Source organism: Gymnogyps californianus, chromosome 1, assembly GCF_018139145.2.
Source record: "Gymnogyps californianus isolate 813 chromosome 1, ASM1813914v2, whole genome shotgun sequence".
Classification (NCBI taxonomy): domain Eukaryota; kingdom Metazoa; phylum Chordata; class Aves; order Accipitriformes; family Cathartidae; genus Gymnogyps; species Gymnogyps californianus.
The window spans coordinates 117,757,907-117,785,178 of record NC_059471.1 but is presented as its reverse complement, the minus strand read 5'-3'; the positions used below and the strand labels follow the sequence as shown (position 1 = coordinate 117,785,178).

At 43.3% G+C, this 27,272-nt stretch overlaps 2 protein-coding genes across 7 annotated transcripts in view; both read right to left on the bottom strand.

Annotated features, from left to right (window-relative positions):
• Positions 1-3,427: 3,427 nt before the first annotated feature.
• On the bottom strand, positions 3,428-21,375 carry RIOX2 (ribosomal oxygenase 2). Of its 6 annotated transcripts, XM_050894405.1 has the most exons (11): positions 17,251-17,869; positions 15,723-15,842; positions 14,366-14,494; positions 11,296-11,399; positions 7,843-7,949; positions 7,438-7,446; positions 7,008-7,160; positions 6,409-6,497; positions 5,037-5,124; positions 4,723-4,724; positions 3,428-3,679 (listed from the first exon to the last, which is right to left on the bottom strand). In XM_050894405.1, the coding sequence occupies exons 1-11, from the start codon at positions 17,680-17,682 to the stop codon at positions 3,521-3,523; spliced, it is 1,392 nt and encodes a 463-aa protein (XP_050750362.1). In that variant the 5' UTR covers positions 17,683-17,869; the 3' UTR covers positions 3,428-3,520. The 6 variants fall into 6 exon arrangements, with proteins under 6 accessions (XP_050750362.1, XP_050750335.1, XP_050750327.1 ...); XM_050894378.1 differs by lacking the exons at positions 4,723-4,724; positions 7,438-7,446 and adding an exon at positions 21,337-21,375 and having other exon boundaries at positions 3,428-3,682; positions 5,014-5,124; positions 7,008-7,173; positions 7,847-7,949; positions 17,251-17,686; XM_050894370.1 differs by lacking the exons at positions 4,723-4,724; positions 7,438-7,446 and adding an exon at positions 20,779-20,850 and having other exon boundaries at positions 3,428-3,682; positions 5,014-5,124; positions 7,008-7,173; positions 7,847-7,949; positions 17,251-17,686.
• A 5,122-nt stretch (positions 21,376-26,497) lies between these two features.
• The window catches only part of GABRR3 (gamma-aminobutyric acid type A receptor subunit rho3), a 30,079-nt gene continuing 29,304 nt past the window's right edge, over positions 26,498-27,272 (bottom strand). The window contains exon 9 of the mRNA XM_050910625.1: positions 26,498-26,800. Within this exon, the coding sequence (XP_050766582.1) occupies positions 26,498-26,800 (303 nt within the window). The remainder of the gene's footprint in view (positions 26,801-27,272) is intronic.

Genomic DNA, 27,272 nt, shown 5'->3' with positions numbered 1-27,272 from the left:
ATGGTTACTACAAAGCCATTAAATGCAACTGGTGATACTGATGGCAGCTCTTACAGTATCAGAGAGCTGTACTGCCTAGGTTACTGCAAAATACAATGTTGAAGGCTGGGGTGGCGAGGTACCACTTGATAGCTCTTTAGAACACTTATTTCTTTTAGTGGATTTTTACTTATGGTATGATGATAAAAAATGCACTGTCATTTCTATGCTATATGTGTTCAAAGGAGAGAAATTTTATTTTAAGGACTTCCTAAATTTGTGCTTGAAATGGATATGCTACACCAAATAATCTCACATGTATCTGTGAATCTGTGTATTTCTACTATAGCAATATGCGCCTTAAAAATCCAGACACATAGTGGGAGCTCAGTATCTGCCAAAAGCAAAATCTCTTTAGAGGTGCTCTTTCTGTGCACAAAGGTACATTTGAGGACACTCGTTTGTGGTATACCCTGCTTCCTCACTAATGGAGCTCCTCAGGGCCTAAGCTGACAGGTGACCATTTGAAGGGGACAAACATACAGAGGTGGAGGGGCAGACACCAGCCCCCCTACCTCATGGAATTTCTATTTTTCAGCTAATTTTTGTACTTAGTCACACTTCTTAAAGATTGTGCATAGACTTGTCTGAGCATTTCTTTTTAAAATTTTTCCTTCATGATTTTGTTTTGTTTTTAAGGAGGAAATTATTATGACAAGAATCACATCATTATGAATCAGCCAATGGACGACAAACATTCACAAAAATGGGATATTGAAATATTGTGAGCAAAACCCCACACACAGATGGACCTTGTGTGGGTTATTAACAGCTAGAGGGGGAAAAAAAAAACCTACTGAAATCACACACCACTGGAACCTTAAGCAGCAACTCCTCTCTACTTTCCTTTATACCAAGCACCAACTCCTAAAACAACTGAATTTTGCACAAATCTGGAAGATGGGAGGTTGATCTAATGTCTTTCTGCAGGGAAGCTGATTCTTTAGAGGCCACTCCTATGAAAGTCACTGTTACTCTTCATCTGAAGTATTAAAAGTAAATGCAAAAGACCAGACGTAAGTTTTGCAGGATATGAACTGCAAGAGATAATATGGGAAAGGCTCTTTAGAAATGCTGTCTTTACCTTCCTCTCAAACTGATGGAAGCTCACTGCAGAACGAATGCACTGATGAGCTTGAAAGAGGTTGAGTTGGACTTTTATGTCCCAAGTGAAACTGTTTAGGCTCCAAGCAGTCCTGAAGCTCAAATCATATCTCTTGCTAAAATGCAATTTATTTTGTTCATCAAGACAACTTTGAACTGGAGTTACCAGCTCAGCATGTGAAATGAGGCAATAGAGAAAGCCTGACTTTCATCCCGCTAATGTTACTGGTAGGCCTTTGTCTTCATTTGTTTTAACAGTATCAAATTTCCAGATCAGGAACTGGTTTTGCTGACCCATGGCCTGTTTCCAACCCATGAAATTGTGAGTTATCACTGAACATCACCTTTAAAGATCACCTTTAACATGGAGCCATATGTGCATGTATCAAAAGAGAATAAACGATCCTGGGTCAGGCTAGACTTCTACAAGGGCTAGCTGCATTTAGAGCAGTAATGATTTTAACTCTACCTGTATTTTGTTCTGATGTATATAGATTAATTTAATGCAATATAATTTGGTCTCAAAACCATGTCTTCCTTCAGAAAATCATTCACCCTAGTATGTATTTTCAAAGGTGCTAGCAGCCTGCATTTCAAAGCTTGCTTAATGTTAAAAGAACAGCGTAACTGCATGTTAACGTTACTGTGGCTCATCAACAACATGTACATCTTAGCCCAAAGGATGAGGACTTGGACGAATGGTCCAGACCTTGGCACGCCAGTGCTCTCCTCAATTTCAGCACTATGCAACCAGCCTACTGGCTATCACTTGAGACCGAGAGCGCCAAACACCTTATTGGACTGCAGTTGTTGCAGGCTTGAAAAGCATGTTCCTCACTCAACACTGACCAATACAGAAGGAACCGCAGACGTTTGTAGGGCTGTGAACACCTGACATGGAAGAGAAGTCCCTTAGATCATTTGATTTCAGTGTCACTAAATTAATCTACTTCATTGACAATGTAATATTTTTTTCCTTATTTGTATATTCAGGGTATGTATTTCTATAACTATTTAAAGAGTTTAGGTTAGCTAAAGACAGATATTTTAGTTTCTAAAAGCTGTAACTATTCCAGTTGTGCATTCAAACAGGATTCATCCCCAAACAAAAAAAACCACATAACCCTAAGTTTGGCACAGAAATAAAATATACGGATGTCTATTTTTGTATGAAATGGAGTTCTATATAGTACTATTTAAAAAAAAAAACTATCTACTTGCACTTACTGTTTTACATTCTAAAATTATCATAAATCTGCTGTTTAAGTAACAGATCTTCAAATGAATGTATATATTTTTCCAACTAAAGCACTTGTTTAGCTTTTTTTATGTAAGTCAGTATATCAAGTGTTCTACATGTGACTTGCTTTCTGTATGAAATTTTAAAAGCCGATGTAGACTAAATCGTATCATCTGGTGTGTCAGTGTTACATAACGAAGTAAAGCAGGCTTTTGTACTTAAGAGATCTTGAAAGTAAAATGCTAAGCATGTATATTTTAATTGTATAAAACTTTTTTTAGGAGGAGCCTTTTGCTTGTTGGCTTCTTTTTAAGCAAACTAAATACTGCAATTGTTTTTAGCAGATGTCAAGCACATTCCTGTAAAATACTTCCTTTCAAATGGACAAAAAAGGGATAAGTATATTGAATATGTGACTGTGCTGTTACATTAGTTTGCATATTAAACATCGATGTTCAAGTATTAAAGTAACTGCACTACTCCCATAAAACCCACTCAAGTGAGCACTGAAGATATAGGTTTGGGTTACTTTCACATTAAACTGGTGCTGGGGGAGGTAGAGGTTAAATACTATTGTTCGTTTATTCCAGTGGTGGCAGCATCTGAGAGGAAAGGTGTTTTCTTGGGCAAAGCCTTACCCCTTTGGGAAACAACATGCACAGCTTTTACTGAGAAGCTTTTGTTCTCTCAGGGCAAACAAACCGAACAAATGGGTTTTATTGCTGGTGAACTTTACCAATGAAAAAAACAAGTTACTGTTTTTGCCCAAGGTCCTGGAGCCTGCTCCATGTACACCTTTAGATGTCCTCCGCATCAAGGCATATATCCAGAGGAAAGGGGATACCACAGCATGGGTGTTACTATGAGTGACTTCATCCATCCACAGACATGGAGCTGTGGCTCCATGTGCTCATGAGCAGCTTACCTGTTCTTCCCCATGCCTGTTTTCCCAAAGCTAAGGAAAGAAAAGTAACTTCTAGCACCAGAAAATAGCGAAGTATATATATTGCAATGCGTTGTTAGACAGCAATACAAACCAAAGGCTGGATGGATAAAAAAGTAATTTAATAAGCCTTTCTCAAGAGATTCTTAATGGCCAGAAATACTACTTACAGGAGCAGCTAATTCACAAAAGCATCAAATAACTTCAATTAGACATTCAGTCCAGAGGGACAAGGCAAGGTTTTCTTTCTCTTCATCTGAGATAAGGTTAAGCTCTTTAACATTAACAGTGCTGCTACTCCAAATCTGCTTCAGTGCATCCAAGTATGACAAAGGAAACCGCAGTCCATGAGTCTGCTGGGGAAAAAAAAATAAAGAAAATCCTTCAGCTGAGTGTAGTGTCCCTTATTACCCAATAGTGTGTTAGGCTATAACAGGTACTGATCAGCAGGTCTGTGCTCCTTTCCCACATCACACTGGTATTTCTGAGAGCATCCTCCAAAAGATGCAGTATTATCCTGCCACCTTTCTTAATACAAAAATAGCTGACATCTACATGTTCTAGCACACCTTACGCGGTAGGGAGGCTTAAGGTGCACGGCTTCCTCATGTGGTTTCCACATTGAAGAATGAAAACTTTAAATTTACCCTCTTGCCTAACCCTGCCCATTATTTTTGGAAGGTCATACAAGTTTCTTTCTATCTGCCACATGCAGTCTTTGGACATAGTTTGACAGAACCACAGAGGACCTCCATTACCATGGCTGGAGTCTTTAAGGGCAGGAAGGCGTATTCTGGGATTTGCACATATTGTACAGGTGCCAGTATACAGCCTCAGCTACCTGTATTCTCTGCTCTAGAGAACCAATGAGATTTACCTTAAAAGGTAAGTAACTGCCAGGCAAAAAGCCTTCCTGCAATTACTGAGACAAGAACAGGCTGTGTTCTGGTTTGCCTCTACAGTGTATTTATTTGTGCAGACCCCTATTCAAGTGTTTCAGGTCACACACCTAAGAGTGTCTTACTATCATAAAGTGGAACAAAAAGTTCTAAAGCTCACAGCCACTCTTCAGGAGTATTTATGATTGAAGCGAAAGCACGTTGTACATGCCAAGTAAGAACGGAGACCAACCATCTGCAGCCTTATTAACAATATTAAAAGTTCCCTCCCTACATTTCCATGAAAGAGTTAACGCTGTACTCCCAATGCTGACCCACCCCACCCTAAAATAAACACCCTTATCTTGGGGCACATTCCAGTGGATACAGACTCTAACATGGGTTCAATGTGGCATAAACATGGTGCATGAGGCACAGTGATCCCTGCTACTACCGAACAATGCTAGCATATCCAGTAGCCTTAATAAAGGATGTGCTAAAGGACACAGAAGAGACACTTCTAGCCGCTCCAGTAGCTTTGCTCGCTAGGACATAAAGCATGCGCAAGAAATCCTGTTAACATCTCAAACATTTAATTAAGCATGCGCATACATTACTTAGTTCTACTATTAACTGCCTCTGTGTTGCAGCCTCAGTTTATCCGGGTACTTGGGGATGGGCAGAAATGCTTTGGGTGCTGAGGAACACAGCAAAGTCCAGGCCCCTGCTGCCATCTCGGTCAAGTTCGTCTAATGCAGCAAACCCCAATGTGACAACGTAGCTTTTGTTGTGTGTTTGTGGGAGCAAACCTGTGATGCGCCTTCCTCACTACCAGTATCATCTTCTGTCCCCATCATGTGAGTTTCTCTCCTGTTCTTTAAAGAATGATACACGTAAACCATCTCTCTGCGAATTTCATCCTAAAAGACAGCAGGAAGAAAACAGTTACACGATCCACACCCTCAAATTCATCTCGCTCAAGTGACAATGTTAGCTCCTTAATTCTGGAGTCTGCTGTTACATCAATGAAAGCAATTCACCTTCATAACTGAATGATCCAACAGCTTTCTACGACAGCAATAAGGGATTCTCCAAAACATCTTTGAAAATTTATTTACAACCTGTAATCTTCTGCCTAATACTGCCTCAGACTCACAGTACTGATGCTGTATAGAAAACATGCCATTTAAGGTGCACCTCCTAGAAAGTCTTCATGAAGGACCGTGCATCAATAAATTTCCATTCTGATACTGATCTGTCTCTTACAAATCATATGCCTGTTATCATTCCTTGGTCAAAGCTGTGCAAACCAATTCAGAGCTCTGGGGGCAAGTCTCACACCAAATTTGTGGATACAAGTCTTGCATGTGTGCTGTCATTCAGGGTTTATCTGTATGACATCAGAAGGCAAGGTGGCAAAGAATTGCAAAAAAAAGTTTCTAAAAGCTACGCAGCCTCACAGCAATATGGACACATAAACAAAATGGAGGAGAAAAATCAGAAAGTTATGGTATGTTTTTCTTGGAGGGAAACATTTTACTCATGCAAAAAAAATTGTACAAGATAGTCCGTGTGTCCCCCCCCTTTTTTTTCCAATTAAAACAAAAAGCACTTCTACAATTTCATACTAATAAACCTTCATCGATAAGTAGTATTCTGAACACAACATAATCCAAGATGCCAGCATCTATTTTGTGGAACAACTTAGTAGTGCCACTGGCACCCGCTTAGGTACAATGATAACTTGGAAGTGAAGACTAAACGCAACCACAGTCAGCAGCAGCTGCAACCAAGAGAATTCCCTCTCTTGAGGGAACCTATTTTTATAACTTATTCATGCTCTTAAATACAAAGAATAAAAAAAAAAAAAAGAAAAATCCATTATCAAGAGCTATAGAGGCCATTTAGCAGCTGTAATGATCTATCCCATCTAACCTCAGATAAAAGCCATGCACCTACCATGCAGAATCGCAGACTAAATTTAGTTCTGTAGCTCTCCTCCAGAAGGCAGGAACGTGCCATATTGCTGCTCAACAACAACCCCGTGATCTCCTAACAAACCTTAATGGGATGCAGGATCCAACTAAGTATAACTGCGTGACCCTTTTAGACCAGTACAACACAGTAACAACTCACATACCTCACGCTCCCCACCCCACCCCACGCTCCCACCCCAAGCATGAGGGTGGCTTCATTATACTTACAGAATTCTCTTGATCTGGTTCCACTGTAATGATTGCATGATCTCTAAACTGCAGTCTGATTTTGCTATCGATTTTTGGCAATTTCCCACCTAAGAAAAATAAATTCTCCATTAGAACGGAAGGAGACCAGACGAACAGTGCAAATTGAGCCCTCTGTGCACTACCCGCTCTCTTGTGGCTAGATTTTTTGTTAACCTATGTTTCAACACCCACATGTTCTCAAACTCGGGGAGGGGGGGCAGAAAGAGATTTTTTTAATTCTCTCACCTTTACAGCCTACACAAAGCTGTAATAGCAAGCTAGAGCATAAGGACAAATTCTACCAGTTAAACATTCTCAGTACACAGTAGTTTATTAAAGCTGCCAATTTCAGTCTAGGATAACCTTTATTTCACTCCAAGAGAGACATGTCATCTCTTCTGCTAGACACAAGTAATTAACCAGCTGAGGTGTGCAAATGCACACATAGAGCCTAGCACAACATGAAGCTGATGCTAGACTATAACCTTTGCCTACTGTAAAATACCAAAGTCATAAGAGGCAGAGTTACCAACGGTTCTACCATCACATCAGCCAGTTTTGGTAACTTCAAAATCTACCTGGAGTCAAAGGATCAGAGTCACATCCCAAGCAAGGTGGCAACCGGTTCATAATGAAATCCTTCTTCATGTCAGATGATCTCAGTTCTCTGGTGTTTTCCAGGCGGTCTGCAAGCCTTCTCAAAAGGCTACTCAGTTTTTTTGTCGAGTCAGCTATATCCACCTGCTAAATATTCACACAGAGTTGCTCTCACATGAATTCAAGCTAAACAGACTAGCCTAAAGAGAAAGTAGTGCAGCAATGCAGTGAAAATCTGGATGCTTCTCTTTTATCTTTGCAAAGGGTAACGTTTACTCCCAAAACATCAAATTTTGTTTCTTTTACACATTCCCCACAAGCTGGTCACACACCAAAGCTGATGCTCACTTTCCCTCGCTCTGGGGCTACCTGCAATGCTAAAGGACTTGCAAGTGTGGCTGAAAGAGAGACTTGTTCCTTCTGCATGCCGATGAGCTGATCAGCAGCACAACTGGACTACCATAGAGAGGTCACAGAACAATTTACAGCTGTGCTAACTTTTAAAGATTCAAAAGCTTGGCCTGACAGGAACTATGCCTGCCTGTCAGCTCCAAAGCAAATACCATTACTTTTAGAAGGAAACAAGCCATACAGGGACAGCATGATACGAAAGAAAGGCAGTGCAATGAACTAGGCAATGCTTCAGATGGAGCAAACCTCGGAACAGTCATCCTGAAGACTTCAAAAGAAGTGGTTGTGCTGCTAGACAAGATAGTGCCATTGCACTGAGCTTTCGGAGCAGATCAACAAGATACATGCTTGCCTCAGTGGTGAAGTTTCAGCTGGAGGCACTATTATTCCCTTAGTCCCACCTACTTACCATAAGCAGTTGCCTCGGTATGCTTGTCCGCAGCGCCACATCTTCTTTTGCTGTATCAAACACAAGGCCAGGAATTGCATCGAGTAAGAAATCTCCCCAAGAGCTGAAGGACAGGAAGAAAAAAGAAAATTACTAACATAGTTGCACTGAAATAAAACAGACAACTGATGTCAAGGGCTGGCAACACAGTGCTCCAATTCCAAACCTGCTTTGTGCCTTTGGCCTTTCCATTACCACTCTGTAGTCTCATACAATAGCTCACTCTCATCTCAACTCTGTGTGTGTCCTCACTAGCTGCAGGTCAGTGGCACTCCTACACAGGGACGGAACTGGCTTGAGAAGGGTCCGGTTTGTTCTGATTCAGGTGCTTGCCATTTACCAGTGGATTCAGCTTAAAGCTGACCTCAGTGAATGAAGAAATTCCTACTGGGGCCATTATTATCCAACCGCACACACATACGGCCTCACTGCACACAGTGAAGTGGGGGGGGTTGTGTCATTTAACATGCTTTTGAGACACGCTGAAGGAGGAAATGTACCCAGGGTTATCAAATCCAACATGGCATCAGTTTTTAGCTTTGCTACAAACTTAATTAGGACCCCAGGAACAAGACCCCTACATATCTCTACAGGGATTTTAATAATACCCAACAGGCACCTTGTAGGTGTCTTGTTTGTGTTAAATCCCCATTCTTAGCCTACCTACTTTAAAAAAAAACTGGCCTTTGATCTCTGTGCTTCTGTTCCCCAATTGTAAGAATAAACTAGAGGAGGGGAGGGAGGACTACTGCCTGCACCTTCTTTGCCTTGCTTGAGTCAACATCATCAGGAACCGGCGTGCCGCTCACGCGGAAGTGCTGTCCTGTCCACCTATGACCTCTCTCCCTACTACATCCTCAGAGGCTGGTTTAACGGGCAAACAACCAGGGCAAGTGCCCAGCATCCAAGGCTGCCTGCAGACTCCCATCCAACTCGGGCAGGCAGCAGAGCAGGGCCTGTCCTCCAACGTACACTTCACCCTCTCTGCTCTTGCTCTCTCTCAGCACTCCCTGTTTTCAGCACTGATCTCTAGACACTAGTTTAAAAAAAAAAAAAAAAGTATGACTTGTTACAGTCTCATTTACTTTTTTTTTTTTTTTATTGTTTCCACTCAAGTGTTCCACTGTCTGCTACACACTGGGAGGGAAGGACTCTGGCTGATAAATAGAATTAGACATCTTATATTTCTTACTGCTTCCCTTCTCTTGCCCCTAATCTCCATCTGCCAGCAACTATCTTCAGCTACTTATTGCTTTTCCAAACTGCCCTGCTTATAATGAACCCCCCCACACACACACACACTTCTCTGCCTGCTGCAATCTGGCCCAGAGGAACCGTCCTCCAGCGCACAGTGGAGTCCCTTTTGTCTTGGTGCCTAAAAATCCTGAAGGTGCCACCTCCACCAGTACTTCCTCCCCTCCCAGCTCCTTCTGCACATGCTGCTTCCAGAGCGGTCACAAGGAGTCCAAACATCCTCCATAATAAGGACAGCTATTTTCAAGGAGTTCTTGTCAATTTTCCAAGGAAATGTTTCCATACTTCCATCTACAAGCCAAATCAAAATACCAGCCTGTATTAGGACTGCTGCTTATTTTACCTATGCTTGCTGAAAGCAGGTGCAGAGGCAGGCTCTTACACTTCATTACCAATAACCTTAATGGATGATGATTGCACTTTTTATCCTTAGAAGAATAGCACTCTTCAAGCTTTTCCTTTTTCCTCTCCTCATTCTGACACAAGCACCCAGGGAACATGCTCCCCGACAGCACCGCCTCTCAAGTAACACAGTGAAGTAGCATTTGGCTTACACTGTCACAGAGAAACTGCACTGACTCCACACAAGCCTGTCAGGTCTCCAGCAACCCTGTTGTAAGGAACTGAATTCTTGTCTCCCCAGCACTACTTGACCAATAACTCTGTACGGATCAAGCTGGACAAACCCTGTTTGGTGCATTCAGGATGACTCCTGCACACTGGCCTGTAAAACATCACTCCAGCCCAGCCTCCATCAACAAGCCAAACACCCACCTACTCTAGTGTCACTCTTCTGTCTGCTCAGTTCACTAAACCAGGAGTGAGAGAAGCACCAGGTCAACACAAGAAAGCGGTGGGACAGAAAAGGCAGGGGAAGGGAGGAGGAGCACGACATCTCTTTGGAGGCCCCTCACTGCTAATCCCCCTGAATGTGCCATCAAACTTGCCAAAGCGGCTCACCACTAATATTGCCTCCTGCATAACAAATGAAGTCAAACACTCTTTGCAACAGCAGTCAATGCTTACAGAAAATAGTCGTCTTTTTTTTTTTTATGCCTTCTGAATAAAAGAATAGAACATGAGTGTAAATTAAAATCAGCTGAACCTAACTTTTATGAAGACTCACACCTTTGAACAGCTTCATCTTAACCCTCTCTCCAACTTGGAGGACTGGCCACATTAAGAGTTACCAGCAGTACTGACATCCTGGGCTTCCAGAACAGTACAGCTGGTGGTTAGAGATTCATCTTACAATCATCTAGAATATGCCCAAACTTGTTCTGCCCTGTTTTGTGGCTAACAGAAATCCTTCCCTATTCCTAACTCAGGCCAATGACTCCAAACCCAGCATCTGAGAGGCTGATTAGGTGGCAGTAGCATTTCTCTGTGCGATGACAATGCTTCAGTGGGCACAAGGATCAGATGAGTCTCAAAGGAAATCCGACTTGCATGCATGGGGTAGGAGATGAAAAACACAGATAAGTAGAAAATATTTGCAAAGGAAGAATTTGGAGTCCATCAGAATAGGTGTGAGTGACTATCAAGTGCAGGAGAAAACATGATGAAAGGAGTAACTCATGACTATCTGGGTTATGAAATGAACAGTAACTTCAGCCACTGGTGAGAGATTTTTTAAACACAACAGTGAGTTTGCAGTTGTAACATTATCTTCCACATTAAAGTCTACAGCTGGTAAATAATAAAATAACCAATTAAAAAGCAATCAATCAAGCTTGCTGCATGAAAACCTGTTAAACAGGCTGCTTCAAACAACAAGGGTCTCGCTCCCCTCCTTCCCCCAAACCCCAAAACTTTAACTACTGCTACCTGAACAGTAGCTTAGATTCTAACAGCAGGGCACATATATAATAGTGGGGTACCTACATATATTCCATGTCACCACATCTCTGGTGGGAAGGTGACATGCCCTCTCCCTGTATTACTCACAGAAAAACAAACCACACAAGGGCTAAATAGAATGAACACAGAAAAGAGCTAAGCAGAGGTCATTACAAGGTGGGGTTTTTTTTAAGAAACAGGACATCGCTTCTTTGAAACATCGGTTTCAGGTCTGTACCATTCACACACATCATCTGGTAGAGGAAAGCCATTTTCAGAAAAGCCATACTGAAAAAAAAAAACTAAAAAATAATTACTTATTTTGGTAGGTACTGATGGTCACATGTGTCGAATGGGAGATCCCAAGAGGAGTGTCAGCTTGGTGAATAGTCCCTCTTGGGAAGTACAGTAAGTCACCTGGCTGCAAGAAAATGGAAGAGAATTGATATATTCAGGGCACCTGGTCAAACCTTATTGTAGTCAAAATAGAGAAAATACTCTCTGAGCAGACAGACTGACAACACGTACTTTTTAAAATCACAAAATAGAGACATCCTCCATTGTACACTTTAATAATGTAAAATAAAGCACTCTAAGCCAGATGTCAGATACCTTAAACTTTCCAACTTACTGTCAATATTTACTATACACCTGTCTGAAAACACAAAGCAAGCTTTTAACATTGTAGAACATGCACACTTCAACTCAGTTGCATAAAGGGGACAAAGAAGCAGCTGAGATGAACCTACTGGCAATACAGCAGGCTAGCAGAGGAGCAGTGCAATGTGAATTTGGTCAGATCATGTCAAAAGAAAAGGTCACTAGTCCACAAGAAAAGCCAAATACTCTATAACGATGGTAATCTGTTACAATACTGTTGTCTGAAATTTTCAGTTAAAACACTGAAAAAACAAGTACAGCCTTCCTCCTCCCTATCTTTCTTCTCGCCTATCTAAATTAAATCTCCACACTGATAAAAATTTAGATTAGGAAAGTCAAGGAAAGAGAGAAGTGCAAAGCACAGGAAATTGCCTCCAAGAAGGAAAAATGAGTTTACTTATGGCTTCTCCTATAAACATCTATATAGTTGGATCACACAGTCAAAGAGAGCATTCATAAAGCAACAATGATGAAATCTGATTCTATTTTAATTTTACCGTTCCTTAAATTTGGTCACATCACCTACTTCTAAGAGCCTACCAAACTGTCTAACACAGATATATTTCAAGTGAATACTACTTGATTTTTCACTGAATTGAAAGGTCTCTTTAGATGATGAGGCCTCACAGGACTTGGCAAGATCAAGTCTCTTCATCCATTTATAACAAGCTGTGAAGCATCATCGATCAGCTATGTACAATTTACTTGTTCTGAAGCAAGCCTCTCTCTGCCATTAATAAACTGCCTTCCTTACCAGTGTAGGGACTACACTAACCAACTAAGAGTATTCTGAATTCTCTTCGTTTGCTGTTTCACGTCCCCAGCAAGAAAACAAACTGGAAGGAGGGTCGCATAGAGGAAAGGTAAGAGCCCTGAACACCTACAAGAGTGATGACAAACTAGTCTGCAGAAGAAATGATTTCATGCTGTAGCACCCCAAGCCTACCACTAAGAAGCCGGGATCATGATTTTTGAAAGCAGTCTTCGCTGCAAAGTCCAGCTCTCACTCATCTTATCTGCTGGGTAGTCTCATCAACTTCATCCACATGAGCCAGCAAGCACAACACTCATCAATTAAAACAATCAGAATCTTCACAGACTCCAGGTGGCAACACCCAGATTGGGGCAGGACAGAGCATTTGACAAGAGACAACGCGGACCTGATCACTTCACTGCCTTCTTACTTCTGAACTGGAGGAAGGAGGGGCGGACAAGGGAGAAGTACCAGCAAATTAAATGGAAAATCATACATGAAGAAGGCTAGATAGCCAGCTACCAAATAAGCTCTGTGCTTGACATCAGTAACAAATCAGCCACGGCCACAGCCTGTTGCAGTGTCACCAAGACACACTGCAGCTTGGGACCTTATAGACAAACCAGCATGCCTTGGCTCTCAGTCAGCTACAAGTTTTTGGTGGGAAGGGAGAACACCACCAATATAGTCTCTAACTGGTCCATTTGTTCTAAACCGCCCAAGGATGGCAGACTGCAGACAGAAAGGCAAAAAAGGAGAAAGGAAATATTCTAGAAAGAAGTTTAGGGAGGAAATAAGAGTCATCTGACAGCATCCCTGTCAGAGACAGCTCCAGACAGACAACCAAAATCTGACAGCAGCCACCCAGAAGAAATGGGTCACGGGAAGTGAAGAACATCAAACAGAAGAAAAATAAATTAAAAACTTAGATCATTTTTAAGCCCTTTCCAGAGGCCAGTATTTTCACTCCACTAATGTCAGTAAAATGGCTTGTGGAATACATCATTATTCCATAAAAATCAAAGGCATTGAAGTCTGGCCTAAAACGTTCCAGAAATTAAAAAGGAAACTGTAATTTACTAGACTTTGCATCACCCAATACACCATGACAATTGAATACTACCATCTGTCAAACTACAAGCTAGTGATGTCAGTATCATATCCAATGTGACATGCTGTTCCTAAACTATCTACACCCAAAGGCAGGTCCAAACACCGGGAAGAGCAGAGACCTTGCAGAAAGAGGCCCTGTGACAGACCACAAAGCAGAGAAACTAATGAGACTTCCAACACAGAGCAGCGCTGTCTGCTGAATAAATAAAGCACAAGCATGTAAAACAGAACAGGACAAGTACCAGATGCCCTGCTGTCAAAGGGGCATTAATCTTCATGAAATGCTCTTTTTATTCCAAATAACAAAAAACAGCCAAACATTTGATTTTCAGGTTTGGAAAAAGAAAAAACAATTAATACAGCAAGTTAATACAGGGTTTAGTTCATGCTTTTGTTTATCAGCCAAGGATAAATATTTAAATCTAATTCACCAGAACAGTGACAACCTTCGGTAAAGCAGGAAGTCTTAGTGCACAGAAGGATTAGCCTGATTCAATTACAGACAGCATGTAAAAGCATAAAAATGTTTCAGAACCCAATGTTTTTTCTGCACACAACTCAACAAACATGATCCAGAAGTCAGGGTGCCCAACTTGGAGAATACTGGAGAATTTCCAGAAATAATTGGTTTCTTGGTCCATTGTTTAAATACTAAAGCAAAGGACACCTTTGAAAAAGGATAGGTTAGACAACTATCACCCAAATTTCTCGTGCTCACAGTGTTTTGTGTGCCAACCCTCCCCTCATTTTCACAACCATGATCATTCAGAATACTGTCTTCAAGAAATGGACCATTTTAAACATGACTACTTTTCTGGCAACCATAGCCCAGACAACGTAAAGCAATTCAATTATAATACCTTTAATATGAATTCATGTGTGGGATTCCCAATCCTATCTTCTGATTCAACATTATATTCCCGAGCTAAATGCACCGTTGGTTTATAGAGTCGCCAATGTTTCTCACCTTCTAGCTGAAGGATAAACACCTGCAAAAGATCATAAATTCAAATGCATAAGGAAGCCTTGCTGCCCCTCACACATCCAGCTGATCTGAAATTTTAAGTCATCTCCTTACTTGGAAAGTAGGTGGAACCATGCCAGAAATCAGGGATAGAAAGCAAACAGAAGCGACACAGGTTGCTTTTCTGACAACAGAAGAAACAGATTTCACCTTCCCTGCTCTCAGCTACTCCACAGCCTGGCAAGTAGGATTCCTCTCACAGTACTTTTTAGATGTCTACAATGCAGAAATTTACATTTGAACTATTTCTTTAGGCTCTACTTAGAGACAACAGAGAGAAGAGTTGTGAAGTGTAATCTCTCTTATCCTAAGGTAGGCATTTGGAAATCCCTGTTTCTCTCCAGTTGCTTAAATAAGTGCTAGACAACTAACTCGAAAGTAATGTCTGCCACAGAGATATTCAAAATATCAGGTGAGAGAGGTTTTATCACCATTCACTGACAAACAGAGCATCAGAAACATCTAGGGGATGCTGCAAGCTGGGGGTTGATGACATACGCCGGAACATGCAGGTTGTGGGGCTGCTGAACAACAAGCATAAGGAAAATGAAACTCCAGATGTATCTAATGGAAATGAAAATAATAAAAAGCAAAAAATACATGTAAGGGGTTTTTTTTGTTTTGGTTTAAGTGGGATAGCTAAACTTTTTTTTTTTAATGCAGTGTCTATTTTAATGTTTCTTTTAGAGGCTAATTTAAAATGCATTTGGACCACAGGACTTCATCATACCAGTAACTTCTTAAAAACAGTAGGACCAACAATGGGAACCAGCACAAGCAGTCTGCTTTCATTGTCCAGCTGAAGAAAGAGCAAGTACTTAGTAAAGCAAAAAAGACTTCTAGATTCTTGGGGGTCTGAATGAAGTAAAAATGAAAAAAAGGTGCTAGAAAGCTTCTGCAGCTGGGAAAACAAATTCTCTTTTCATCTAATGGAAATACCAGGTCTGGAAAGCACAGTTTACGTGATATTACCATTAGATATTATTATTAGTACCTTTTCAGTAAAATTATAGAAGAAAAACAACTATAAAGAAACACTTGCAACCAATTACCATAAGTTTTCAGTGGAAAAAACATTTTTCTGTGGTAAGTGATTTTATGAGAGAGACCAGGAAAAAAGCGCACATACAGGTATCCACTGCCACTAGCAAAAGCCCACGCACAGTTTCACAGACAAGGTTGTGCTGTCCTACCTCAACATCATCGTAGTGAGGGGGAAGGCCCTGTGACCCCTGGGGAGTAATGTAAACATTCGACCCAACCAGAGACCCGAAGTAGCACTCCAGCTTCTCCTGAATCTTCCACAGCTCCTCCTTTAAAAAGAAAGGATGCTGTTACTACTGAAGAGCTCAGCCAAGCCAGGCTGTCACCCAGCCCACAGCCTCCCCATCGCTTGGGAAGTTTTTCTAGAGAATGATCACATCCCCACAGGGAGACAGAGGCTGGGAAGGCAGATGCTCTGTATGAGTGTTTCTCCTGAAAGCAAGCACTGTAGATGCAAAGGAGATCTGCCGTGAAGGTATTCGGTAAGCCAAGAAGTCTGGTACCCCAACATAGCGTTGATCTTTGTTCTCTTCCCTGTACCATTTTTAGGTTGCAAAAACAAACAAGGCTAGACAGAGGAAAATAAACTACCCATCATCCCACGAACAGCAAAACATCTTAAGACAATAAACACATGTAGGACTTGCATTATATGGGCTAGCATCAAAGAGAGCATACGAAGGTTAGAGACCTTCTTCCAGTGACTCCAATTGTTTAGGCATATTCGAGAACAAACTTTACTCATCCACATCTCACATGTGGCAGACAATGCACCGAAGGGATGACTCTCATATCAGAAGATGCCAACTACCAGACCTGCGCAAGTGCAACTTCAACTAGAACTTATGTAGGTTCAGCTCAAGCTCCAGATTTCAGCATAAGCCATGCAACATTTCAGCTTCACCTGCAGATGCCCCTGCCACTGGCTGTTACAGCTACCCTCGAACTGAGATCAGCCAGCGACACTATACTTGGGACTCAGCTGTGTATTTGGGTCCTTACAGACCACTGCACAATTAAATTGTGTTGACACCATGGGACAAAAAAAGGACTACCTAAATCCAAGTACCTACAAGTATCCAAGTCCTTTACATAACTGTGCAGACACACTGCCTCATTCTCATACATGAAGATTGCAAAGGCATCAAAAAGAACAAGCAAGAGACACTCAGCTAAAATGGGGTGGTACACTTCCATGGTGCAATTCAAAGCCAATCCATTGGCAAGAACAGTGGAGCGTCCTGGAAATATTTTACATGGTTTCACACCCTGCCCTCCATTAAAGGAAAGCAGTACAAAAGCCCCTATTTGCACAAGGAAACAGTGGGGCAGGAGGGATAATTTAAGCAAACACAGATGCATAATCATCAATTTTGGGCATTTATTTTTTCCTAAACTTTTATGCGACAAAGCAAATCTTTTAAAAAGAATACTTAATATTCTAGCATGAATCAGATTTTGTTCTTACTGCAGAGCACTGAAACATGATGGGCAGTGCAAAAGTATAAACCATGTTTTAATTAATACAGTTCACGTATGGATTTCAGCTGGTCATCGATGGCAGCTACTTCCCCTGGACTTACTGGGGACAGAGATGAAGCTATGTCCAGTATTACTCAAGCAAAGTATACCACATTATAAAGCATGCATTAATTATATTCAATGAAATGACCCAACCTTAAATCTCTGAGGCTGATGAAACTGTATTGTTGCCTTTTTCTGGTCAAAATCCTTCTTCAGCTGCATGTAATTCACTTTGCCTTCTTTATTTAAAACTTTCTTTTTTCCATTCACACATCTGCAGATATTTATATCTCGCCCATAGTATAGACCCTGGCTGCACAGTTCCTTCAAATCTGACAACTGGAACAGGGACTGGTAGTAAGCAGCCCGCAGGGGATCATTCCTCTGAACAAGCAGTGGCTTTTGCTCCCAATACTCCCTGAAAAACATCTCTTGTTTGATGGGAGAGATCAAGCTTCCAAAGAGGCTGTCTGGGTTCTCAAAACTCATGACTGACGGAGAACAAGCTGCTTCCACCTTTGCTCGTTTACACTGTGCCTGCATTTCTCTTCCCATTTCAGCATGCTTCCCTCCTTTCTTGGGCATGTTCCTGTTCAAGAGGAGAGAGAACCAAAACAGTCAACCAGTAACACAACCTCAAGAGCTCACGGGCCCAGAGCAGCTCCTCTTGCCTTATCCAGTGGGATATCAGAGGCTACTGGGAACAGCTCTGCTTTCAGATGCTCACTATTTGCTCCAAGCAGCAGAAAAAGGAAAGCCCACAGCAGGCCTCCAATCCTCTCTCAAACCTCAGTAAACTCTGAAGGGCTCTACTGGGAGCCATTGCTCATAGAAGCTCAAATCCCACAGCTGAGTTTATACTAAAAAACATGCAGTGAAACCCAATGGCCACACAACAGATCTTTACAAATGCAGGAATCCACCCACAGAAAGAACCTGTGGTAGACTGGTCTTCTGTAGCAACAGCTGCAAACTATTAAAAAAATAACTCAGCTTTAAGAGATTTAACGGCAACACGCAGAGTGGGGTGGAGAGAGTGGACAGGATCAGAAACGCATACCCTACTACACTTCCTTGAAATGCACTAACATTGGGGGAAAAAAAGCACAATGAAGACTTTCCAATGACTTTCCAGCCAGAGCACAATGGAGGAAGATGTATGGCATTTCAAGTGCAGAACCCAAACAGTTAAATGCAGTGGTTAGTGTGGTGTGTGTTAAGCTAAGCTTTCCTTTCAAGCTGGCTTACACATCGTAAACCCAGTGTCTACATAGCTGTACGGTTACGAGACTAAAGCGTTAGCAGGACCTACAGAGAAGGCAGCTATTGCAGCGAGGGGTCACAGTCACTGGTACAACACCACACACCAAGGGCTACGCAAGAATACAGTGAACAGGAAACACAGGGAAATGGGGCACCGTAAGAGGGAGGCCAAGTGAAAGGGTAGATCACTGTGAGGGAAGAAGGAATATCTAACCAGGTTCAGAGGGCAAGGATGATTCAACTGGCAGGAGGGTTACAGCAGCTTCCAAAGAAACACAAAAACCCAGAGCAGACTCCCCTGCAGGTGGAGCAGGTTTTAGGACCATGAAGTAAGGGCACCTGCTTGAGTTTTCAGGCCCTGGAAACAATTTTATGTTAAATTATGTGGCAGTGCCAGGCATCTAGTGATGTTCACCATGCAGTGGCCCACATCTCAGCCTCTGTCAGGGTCTCCATACTGTATCTTGAATGGCCAGGTTTAGCAAAACTAAGTCTACAGAAGACAGGGAACTTTTTTAGGCCTTTCTGTTGATGCTATGCAATTACATAAAAACTAAAATTGTAAGATTCTGCTTTCATTTCTGCAAAGCTGTCAAACTTTGTCATTTATGTAGAACAAAAAGAATTCTTTCAACCAAGTACAGACATTTAATTTCAAAGCTGGAATTCCTTTACTTTGTTTTTCCAGGTAGATAATATGCTTGTGTATCATTATGTAAAAATAAAAAAGTTAATTCACAAAGGGTTTACCTGCCAAGTTCTCAGGAAAGTTAAGGCAAAAATCAAGTAACGGTAGGTCTAACACCATAGTATGTGCAGACATACTTGCCTTAAGTCTGCACCAGCATTTCATCCCTCAGAGTAGCCCAGAGCGCCAGGCAGCAGTAAAAACCTGCCTAAGAAGCTGAGTTAAGTATCCTGACAATGAGCCAGCACCAAGCCCTCTAGCACCACAGCTTGCCTGCTAGGTCTGGGCTGGCCAACCCAAACTGACTCTGGGCATGTCCGAGCAAGTTTGTGAAGCCAGCACATGAGGACTTAAGGCATGCTGATGCTTTCATTTTTTAAGTAAAAATGACAGCTTTACTCCCAAAAGTAAATGCTCTCATTTATTAAGATGCTTTTACTTACTCAGGTCCCTTATCATGAAACTTGAACTCCAGTTCTGGTACTTACACGCAGTACTAAGTTCTCCTGTGCAGCAGTATACAGTAAACACTCTCACTGATCCACTAACTCCTGGGCAGAGTGTTTCATCAGCAGTTCCTGTAACACCCTGTACCTCAACAGTAACCTACAGTCACCTTAGTCCTGCAGGAGGGAATCCACATCACCGCCTTCCTGAGATGATGGACATTCCCAGCTGCAGCAAGCTACAGTTCTCCATGAGGCAAGGGAACACTCAAAAAAAGACTGAAAATTAGTCCCCAATTGCTAGCAACATCTGAAGATGCTGCAGGCACGGAGATCTACAACTGACATTCCCAAATGCCAGCAACACAAATGCAACCAAGCCTGAACTGCCAGTTTTGAATTCCAGACCTAAATCAACCTCTCAGCTCACTCACACTGTATTTAACAAAGTTAAATTCAGATATGTACTATTCACAGAACGTGGCTTCATTTACACCATGTGCTGTTCCGTAGTGTTTTGTTAGTTATTACAACTGTAGAACCACAGAATGGTTTGGGTTGGAAGAGATCATCTAGTCCAAACCCCCTGCAATGGGCAGGGCCATCTTCCACTAGATCAGGTTGTTCAAAGCCCCAGCCAACCTGACCTTGACAATGATGGGGCATCCACAACTTCTCTGGGCAACCTGTTCCAGTGTCTCACCACCCTCATCAGAAAAAATTCCTTCCAATCTAAACCTACCCTCTTTCAGTTTAAAACCATTGCCCCTTGTCCTGTCACTACAGGCCCTGGTAAAAAGTCTCTCTCTGTCTTTCTTATAAGCCCCCTTTAAGCATTGGTAAGGCCGCAATAAGGTCTCCCTGGAGCCTTCTCTTCTCCAGGCTGAACAACCCCAACTCTCTCAGCCTGTCTCCATAGGAGAGGTGTTCCAGCCCTCCGATCATTTTGGTGGCCCTCCTCTGGACCCATGTCTGTCTTGTGCCGGTGGCCCCAGAGCTGAACACAGTACTCCAGGTGAGGTGTCACCAGAGCAGAGTAGAGGGGCAGAATCACCTCCCTCGACCTGCTGGCCACGCTGCTTTTGATGCAGCCCGGGACACAAATGCCCTTCTGAGCAGCAAGCGCACATTGCCGGCTCATGTCCAATTTTTCATCTACCAATACCCTCAAGTCCTTCTCTGTAGGGCTAGAGAAAAAACACAGCAACAGAATGAACCTGTTCCTGCTTCACACAGAAACAGTTATTTCACTTCAGTATTTTTCAACTCGCACACCAGATGTACCCGTTTATGAGTTCAGGCCTCTAAACTGGCCCAGCAACTGCAGCGGGACTCAGCTCCCTCCAAAGCACTGGGGACCAAAGACGGCCACAGCGATCCTGAGGCCACACGGCCCCCACTGCTCCCCCTCACCGCACGGCCACACCAGGCTACTATCGAACTTTTTCCAGAAGGGAGAAAGGCAGGACACTGTGCTCCTGTGCCCGCAGCAGGCAGCAGCCAGCGCTCCTTGCCCCCAGCCGGCCTCACACGGGGGCACCCAGCGAGTGACACCGGCCGTCCTCCGCGGCTGCCGGGGCCCCGACTTAACGGGCCCTGGGGCAGGGGGACAGCGCCTCAGCCGCTCCAGCTCCTTCAGAGCCCCGGCGGGTCAGCCACGAGGCCGCCGGGCCCGGCGCTGCCACAACGCGCCCCGCACCCACGGGCGCCTTTCCCTGCGTCCCAGCGGCACGCCGAGCCCGGCGGGGCGGCGGCTGGCCCGTTCCCCCCGCCGCCATCAACCCTCCCCTTCCCCCACAGACCCCGGGGGCTCAGCCCCGCTTCCCGGCGGCGCGCACTCACCCGGGCCGCAGCGGGCGGGGCGGGGCGGGGCGGGGCGGGGCCGGGGGAGGCGATCGGCGGCCGGGAGGAAATGGCGGCGGAGCCGGGCAGGCAGCGGCGTGGGCGCCTCTGGGGGCCGGGCCGGGCCGGGTCGGGTCGGATCAGATCAGATCAGATCAGGCCAGGCCAGGCCAGGCCAGGCCAGGCCAGGCGAGGCGGGTGGGGGTGGAAGCGGGAGGTTGTCGCTGACGCGCTGGGTGTCACGGGAGGCGACGTTTCCGGGCGCCGGTAGGAGCTGTGCCGTGCAGCTGGCCGCATGGCGGGCGGCGGAGGGGCTGAGGCTCGTCCCGAGAGAGCCGGGAGTGAGGGTCTCCTCGAACGGCTCGGGCCTGTTTCCCAGCGCCCTCGGTCTCCCCTGGCCCGGCCCGTGCGGGCTGCGGAGGCCTCCGCCGTGGGAGTGGGTCCCCTGCTCCTGCCTCCGGTGCATGGCTGGCGGCGGCGGCGGCGGCGGCTGCTGGCCCTGCGGCCGGAGAAGCAGGGTTGGCAATGGTTAACGTTTTGCCAAGGCTTGCTGAGGATGAAGAAGGAGACGTCTAATAAGATGTCGAGCAGGAATAGTGTTCACTGGTATCAGCCAGCAACGGTGGCCGGTGTTTCACGCCATTTAACCTCGCTTAGTGGAGAGAATGTAACGTCGACCTTTTTTTTTCACTCCCAAACTAGAAAGTTTTAAAGCAGTCACCGGTTGAAAACATAATCTGTGCAAGAAATATTTCTTCTTCGTCTACCCAAGTTATTTAGCGTGTATGTGTGAGAGAGAAAAATACTCCTTTTTTTGAAACCAATAGGAAATTACGCAACAGTATCTCCACTGAAGTTAATATATGGATTAAATTAGGAGATACAACATAAAACCTTGTGGTTATTTGTATAAAATTTTACTTCATACACACAAAAGTGCCTGGGCTTTAGCTGCAGTATTTTTTCCTGGACCAAAATCTGCTTCCAGAGCCCCTCTGAGGCTCCCTTGAAGAAATCTTTAGAATCCTCACTGAGCACATGAAAACTTCTAGAAATATTTTTAGTTACCTGTATTAAAGATGCCTGCTAATGGTTTAATTTGCATTGGCTGAAAGACATCAGAAAAATTGTCAGGTGGGTTTTGCTGAAGTTTTGTTCTTGTGTAGTGATAGCTTGAAGCATACAAAGCAGAACTACCAGCAAAAGGTGAATTTTAGAAACCTCAGCAGCCTTACAGTGCATGGCTAATGTAAGTAGAAAGTTAGATTGGGCCTAAGTTAGTTACTAGGAGGGCCTTTCAATGACAGATAAGAGAGGGGACTGTGCTCTATCAACAACTTATGGAGGGAAATAATGGAGCCTTTCACATCTAAAATACCAGTTCAAATCCCTCCCTTTATAGAAAATGGTTTTGCAGTCCTGTTCCTCCTTGCAGTGTGGCTGTTACTCGCACAGTAATTTCCTGCTTCCCTGGCACTAGCTGGATCTTTTGGAACAAACGTTATGTGATTTCAGTGGGTTCTACGTTCATGAATGCATCCAGCCAACTCCTGCGTGCTGAACAGAGAAACCGGCAAAATATAATAGATGGAAAAAGGGGATGGAGGAGAGAAAAAGGCAAACACTGCTCGTCCTGTTCAGTCCTTGTTCCTTTACCACCTGGACCACTCTGGTCACCAGCTGACCAAAACGTCGTGGGCACTTGATCATGAAATACAGATTAATCAGCATGTGGATGGGTTACCAGGAGAGAGATTTTGCCAGGCGTGAACCTAAGGTTGTCCTAATTGTACAAATGCGTACGAATTAGATGACAGTAAAATTTAAGTTTCTCTATAAAGCATTTTTCTTTCATTGGGCTGTGACTTCCGAAGAAAAAGACATTCTCTGCTTTCTAATTCTCACTCATTCTTAGTTCATCACGACGTCACTCAACATTCAGGACCCTTTGCAAAATTTATTAAATTGTGAATATTTTAGTGTAAACACCAATAGTTGGGATATTGAAAGGCGTACATTTTTGTAGCTCTCTGGAAAACAGGTCACTGGCATGAAATTCTGCTTACTTCTTTCATGAGAATTATAAAGCTTTGAAGAATGAAGTAGTTCTCCAGACTTAAAAGTTTGCATCACCTACATTAACACTTACAGGATGTTTTCTCACTACAGATGGGTGTAGCAGCAGATGCTAAAAATAGGGAGGCCACATCCTGCACCTCAGCTGGTCACAGAAACCATTACAAGCTGTTATTTCTGCTCCAAAAATCCACCAAGTACTCTCAGCATAACTGCCGGAATACCACTAGGATGAGTACTCAAGTATGTATTTACATAATGGCTGTGATGTTTTAACTTTCAGTAAACGCTGTGGGAAGTAAAATCTGTACGTTTGGCTGCAAAACCAGCTGCAAATAACAGGAATGGGAAATACTTGTGAATACTTTTTTAAAGACTTCCATGCTGATCTGTCTAGACAAATTGACTAAAAGTATTTATTACCATGGCTTTCTGGAAGATAACACAAGCTTCAGATGAGGGTCATGTGAGTTTTAGTCAGCCCTCTAGTGCCCTCGAAACAAGAAATAACGTATTTAGATACTGTTTGTTATTTTTTACTATTTATACAAGCAATAGATTTTTGAAGTATAATTGATCCTGATATCATCCCTGTCACTGCGTTAAGAAGATAAAAATTATAAGCTTTGCTGTAAAAGTATGCAGTTAAGTTTCATCATCATAACGTGCAATCTTCTTCATTATCATAATAAAACTTGCTATATAGTAGTCTCTGTGGGGAGAACACTTTGCCAATGCTTACATTTACAGTTGAAAGTAACTAACAGTTTCCTCTATCAAAGCAAGCTGTGCAGCTTGCAGGCACCTGTATAGGATGTGCCCGGAAGGTAAATGCAGGCAGGAATCTCTTTTCCTCCACACTTCCATGTGTGGGCCTGTTTGCTGGACAGCCTACACGGGGCTTGGGCATGCTGCGCTGCGGGGCTTTTGCTGCTGCAGATCCTATAAGAAATTAGGAAGAGGGAACTGGTTTGGGTCAAGAAGCACATGGGTATTTTTTCTGTTGGAGGCTGAGGATTCGCTGGTGGCTACACAACAAATACCTCTCCCTGTAAGGCAGATTTAAACAATTATGTGAAAACAATGATGTTATGTCAGTTCACATGAAAAGTTTAGGACACGCGTTATGCATCTGGAGCAGTTAGATGGGATCTTCTCAGGCAATCTGGAACATCTGTGCCGGTTGCCTCCATAATGGCAGTGCAGTAATGAGGATGTTATGGGGGGGGTTATATATCTATATTACACATTTGCTCAGCTTGTGGTCTAGTGTGCTGTTGCTGTTGCCAAAGTCTGAGTGTCCTTTGGCTTTACGTTCCTAGCTTTGTCATTCCTGGTATGGTTCTGCTTTCCATGACAGGATTTCCTGGAAGAGTATCAAAGCCGTCTTAGCTCTGATCATTTGTTTGGCAGCGAACTGGCTGCCAGAGTACCCACTCACTCCATCAGATTTCAATCACCCGGCATGCAGTGTGTCACCAGCTTCTCCAGCTCTGTAATTGGGAGCTTGACAAATGCAGCTTTTGGAAAGAGTAAGAGGCATCACCATGCTATGAGCAAACAATATTGGAGCAGGAAAATCAAATAAACCAGAGAGTGGTTCAGGCTTCCAAATTTATTCCCATATCCTAATCTTGACCAAGCAGTGACCAAGCATTCACCTTGTGACATTTTTTGCCACCACAAATTATAATTTTGAACTGACTTTGTAAATATAAATTCATTTCATTAAATGACAGACAAACCCAAGGAATTTAAGTGGAAAATGCTCCTTATTTGGGAAGGTCACAAAAATAATCTTGATTCTTTTATGGAGCTGTGAACACTTTTTTTGTGTGTCCCTGACATCCTTAATTCAACCTCCTTAGCCTGAACCTAAGGATATTTGCATGAAGGATTCATCTGGGACCAACAGGATTCCTGTATATGGCTCTGTTTTGGCACAGCTGCTTCCTTTTATTTCCTGTGTGTGTCGGTGTGGTGTCTTGAACTGTGCTGGGGATCACTGCTGCAAGCAGGCATACGTAGCTTCTCCTCACTGTAACATTCAATCTCAAATGCCAAAGGGAGAGAGAGGGGGGCAAAACCCCAAGCTCATGTATGCACCATAAAGCAGAAGAACTAGATTCTGCTGAAGACATGGTTGGTTTGTTTTCTTGACAAAGTTTTCTAAAATCTCTGCCTCAAAGCCTGTGTTTCTGAAAAGAACAGTTATGCAGAAAGCAGGTGATTAGAGCAGGTCTACATGAGGCACAGGTGTGTGGGTGTCACGTGAGGGGCATAGCTTGTGCAGGTGACGCTAGTCATCCACCTGGGAGGTGGCTGTAAGACACTGAGTGCATCGGGTCTGGGACATTGTTCCTGTGCTGCCTCAGGGACTAGTGAGCAAGATTTCTCCAAAATAGAGGCCCTTCCCAATGGTCCTGTGGGAAGTCAGGGACAGCTGACATGGTGAGGGTTTTTCTTGAGGTGTTGGTGACGCACAGTGTACAAAGCCCCATCAGCTTTGCTTCCTGCTTTCTGCTGGTCCCTACTCCACTGCTAAGCCATAATCACTTTCCCCCTAGTTACCATCCGAGGACAAAGGCTGCTGAGGTGCATACAGGTTGCCTAGCAAAATCAAAATGCAGCAAGTGAAATAAGGATAGGAGCTATTTGAAGGCAATTGGTGCTGATTGCCTACTAAAATGGACCACAAGTGGAGAACAAACAGAAAGGCTGATTAAAGAGGAATGGTTAGAGTGTAGATAGAGACTGGATAATACCTCAGGTGGGAGCTGCTGTCTGTTTAGGTGTGTGACAAAGGGCTCCCTTAGTAAGCAAACTGCTTCTATGCTACTGCAGTAGTAGCATGTGCATTAGATTAGATTGCCCCAATGAAGCATTGCACAGTCCAGTTGAAAAAGAAACCAGACTCGTGAGAGTTTTTCATTAACAGTTTTGCTGCTAACCAAACCAGCCTTGGTATGACGCAGAAGTCAGTTTCGGAAACTTTTAACCCTTTCCTCTACTGCTGTTGCGTTATTTTTAAAGTACAATGCTACCCTCATACACAAAATAATGTCTAGCTTATAATGGGTTTTGTTCATATGTACAAACCCCAGTAAAAAAAGTTGAACACAATATACACACTGGGAAATATAATCCTGGAATATGTGTCAATAACATGATTGTTCTGTAAAATAATCCTGCCCATGTTTCCCTTCAGAGATCTCTTCCTCTTTATGCGAGTTGTGTCCACATTGGAGACACTGGCTGCACGTGCCCGAGTCTCATTCTCTTCACAGCGGTCTGAGAAAGCAGTCAGGTCCGTGTCCACATCTGTGTCGTGAAAGCAGCCGTCGAAAGCCATTGCTTGCACTGCATCAATACTATACATTCCTGAAGCCTGGCAACAAAGAACAGTTATTCTGTGTCTAGCAGGAGCCATTTTAGTAAATTATAAATAAATAAAACAGAAAATAAAGAAAGCTTTCTCTTCAGTGTTGTTCCCTCTGTGAAGAGCATATGGAGAACAGGGCTACCTCACAGTATTGCTATCTGTGGGGCCTGCCCCCTTGGGCAGGACATGAGCAAGGAAGGGGATACATGCAATAAAACACACTTGTCTGACTGATTATTGCCAGCTTCTAGCTGGCAATATGTGCTCCAGCTTCTGACATAGAAAAATCGAACTTTGCCTCTCCTGTAGGTCTGCGTTGCTGGAGTTGTGGGAAATGACTTCAAACATGTCCATGAGTAGTTTTTTGATGGGATTATCAAATCATGAGCAACATATCTGCCCTTTTTGTGTTTTTCCCCTTGTGATATTCCAACAAATGAGTTTACATGAGGGGATATTCTTGAAGGAAAGGCTTTAA

What these genes read in the sequence shown, in the direction of transcription:
- RIOX2 (XM_050894378.1), bottom strand. Translation starts at nt 17,682, where the DNA reads ATGCCCAAGAAAGGAGGGAAGCATGCTGAAATGGGAAGAGAAATGCAG. An exon ending in CTCTGATCCTTTGACTCCAG is followed by an intron (nt 6,498 to 7,007) that starts GTAGATTTTGAA and finishes TATTTTTCTTAG; the next exon opens with GTGGGAAATTGCCAAAAATC. An exon ending in GTGAGGAAGGCGCATCACAG is followed by an intron (nt 3,683 to 5,013) that starts GTTTGCTCCCAC and finishes TTTTTTCCCCAG; the next exon opens with CAGACTCATGGACTGCGGTT.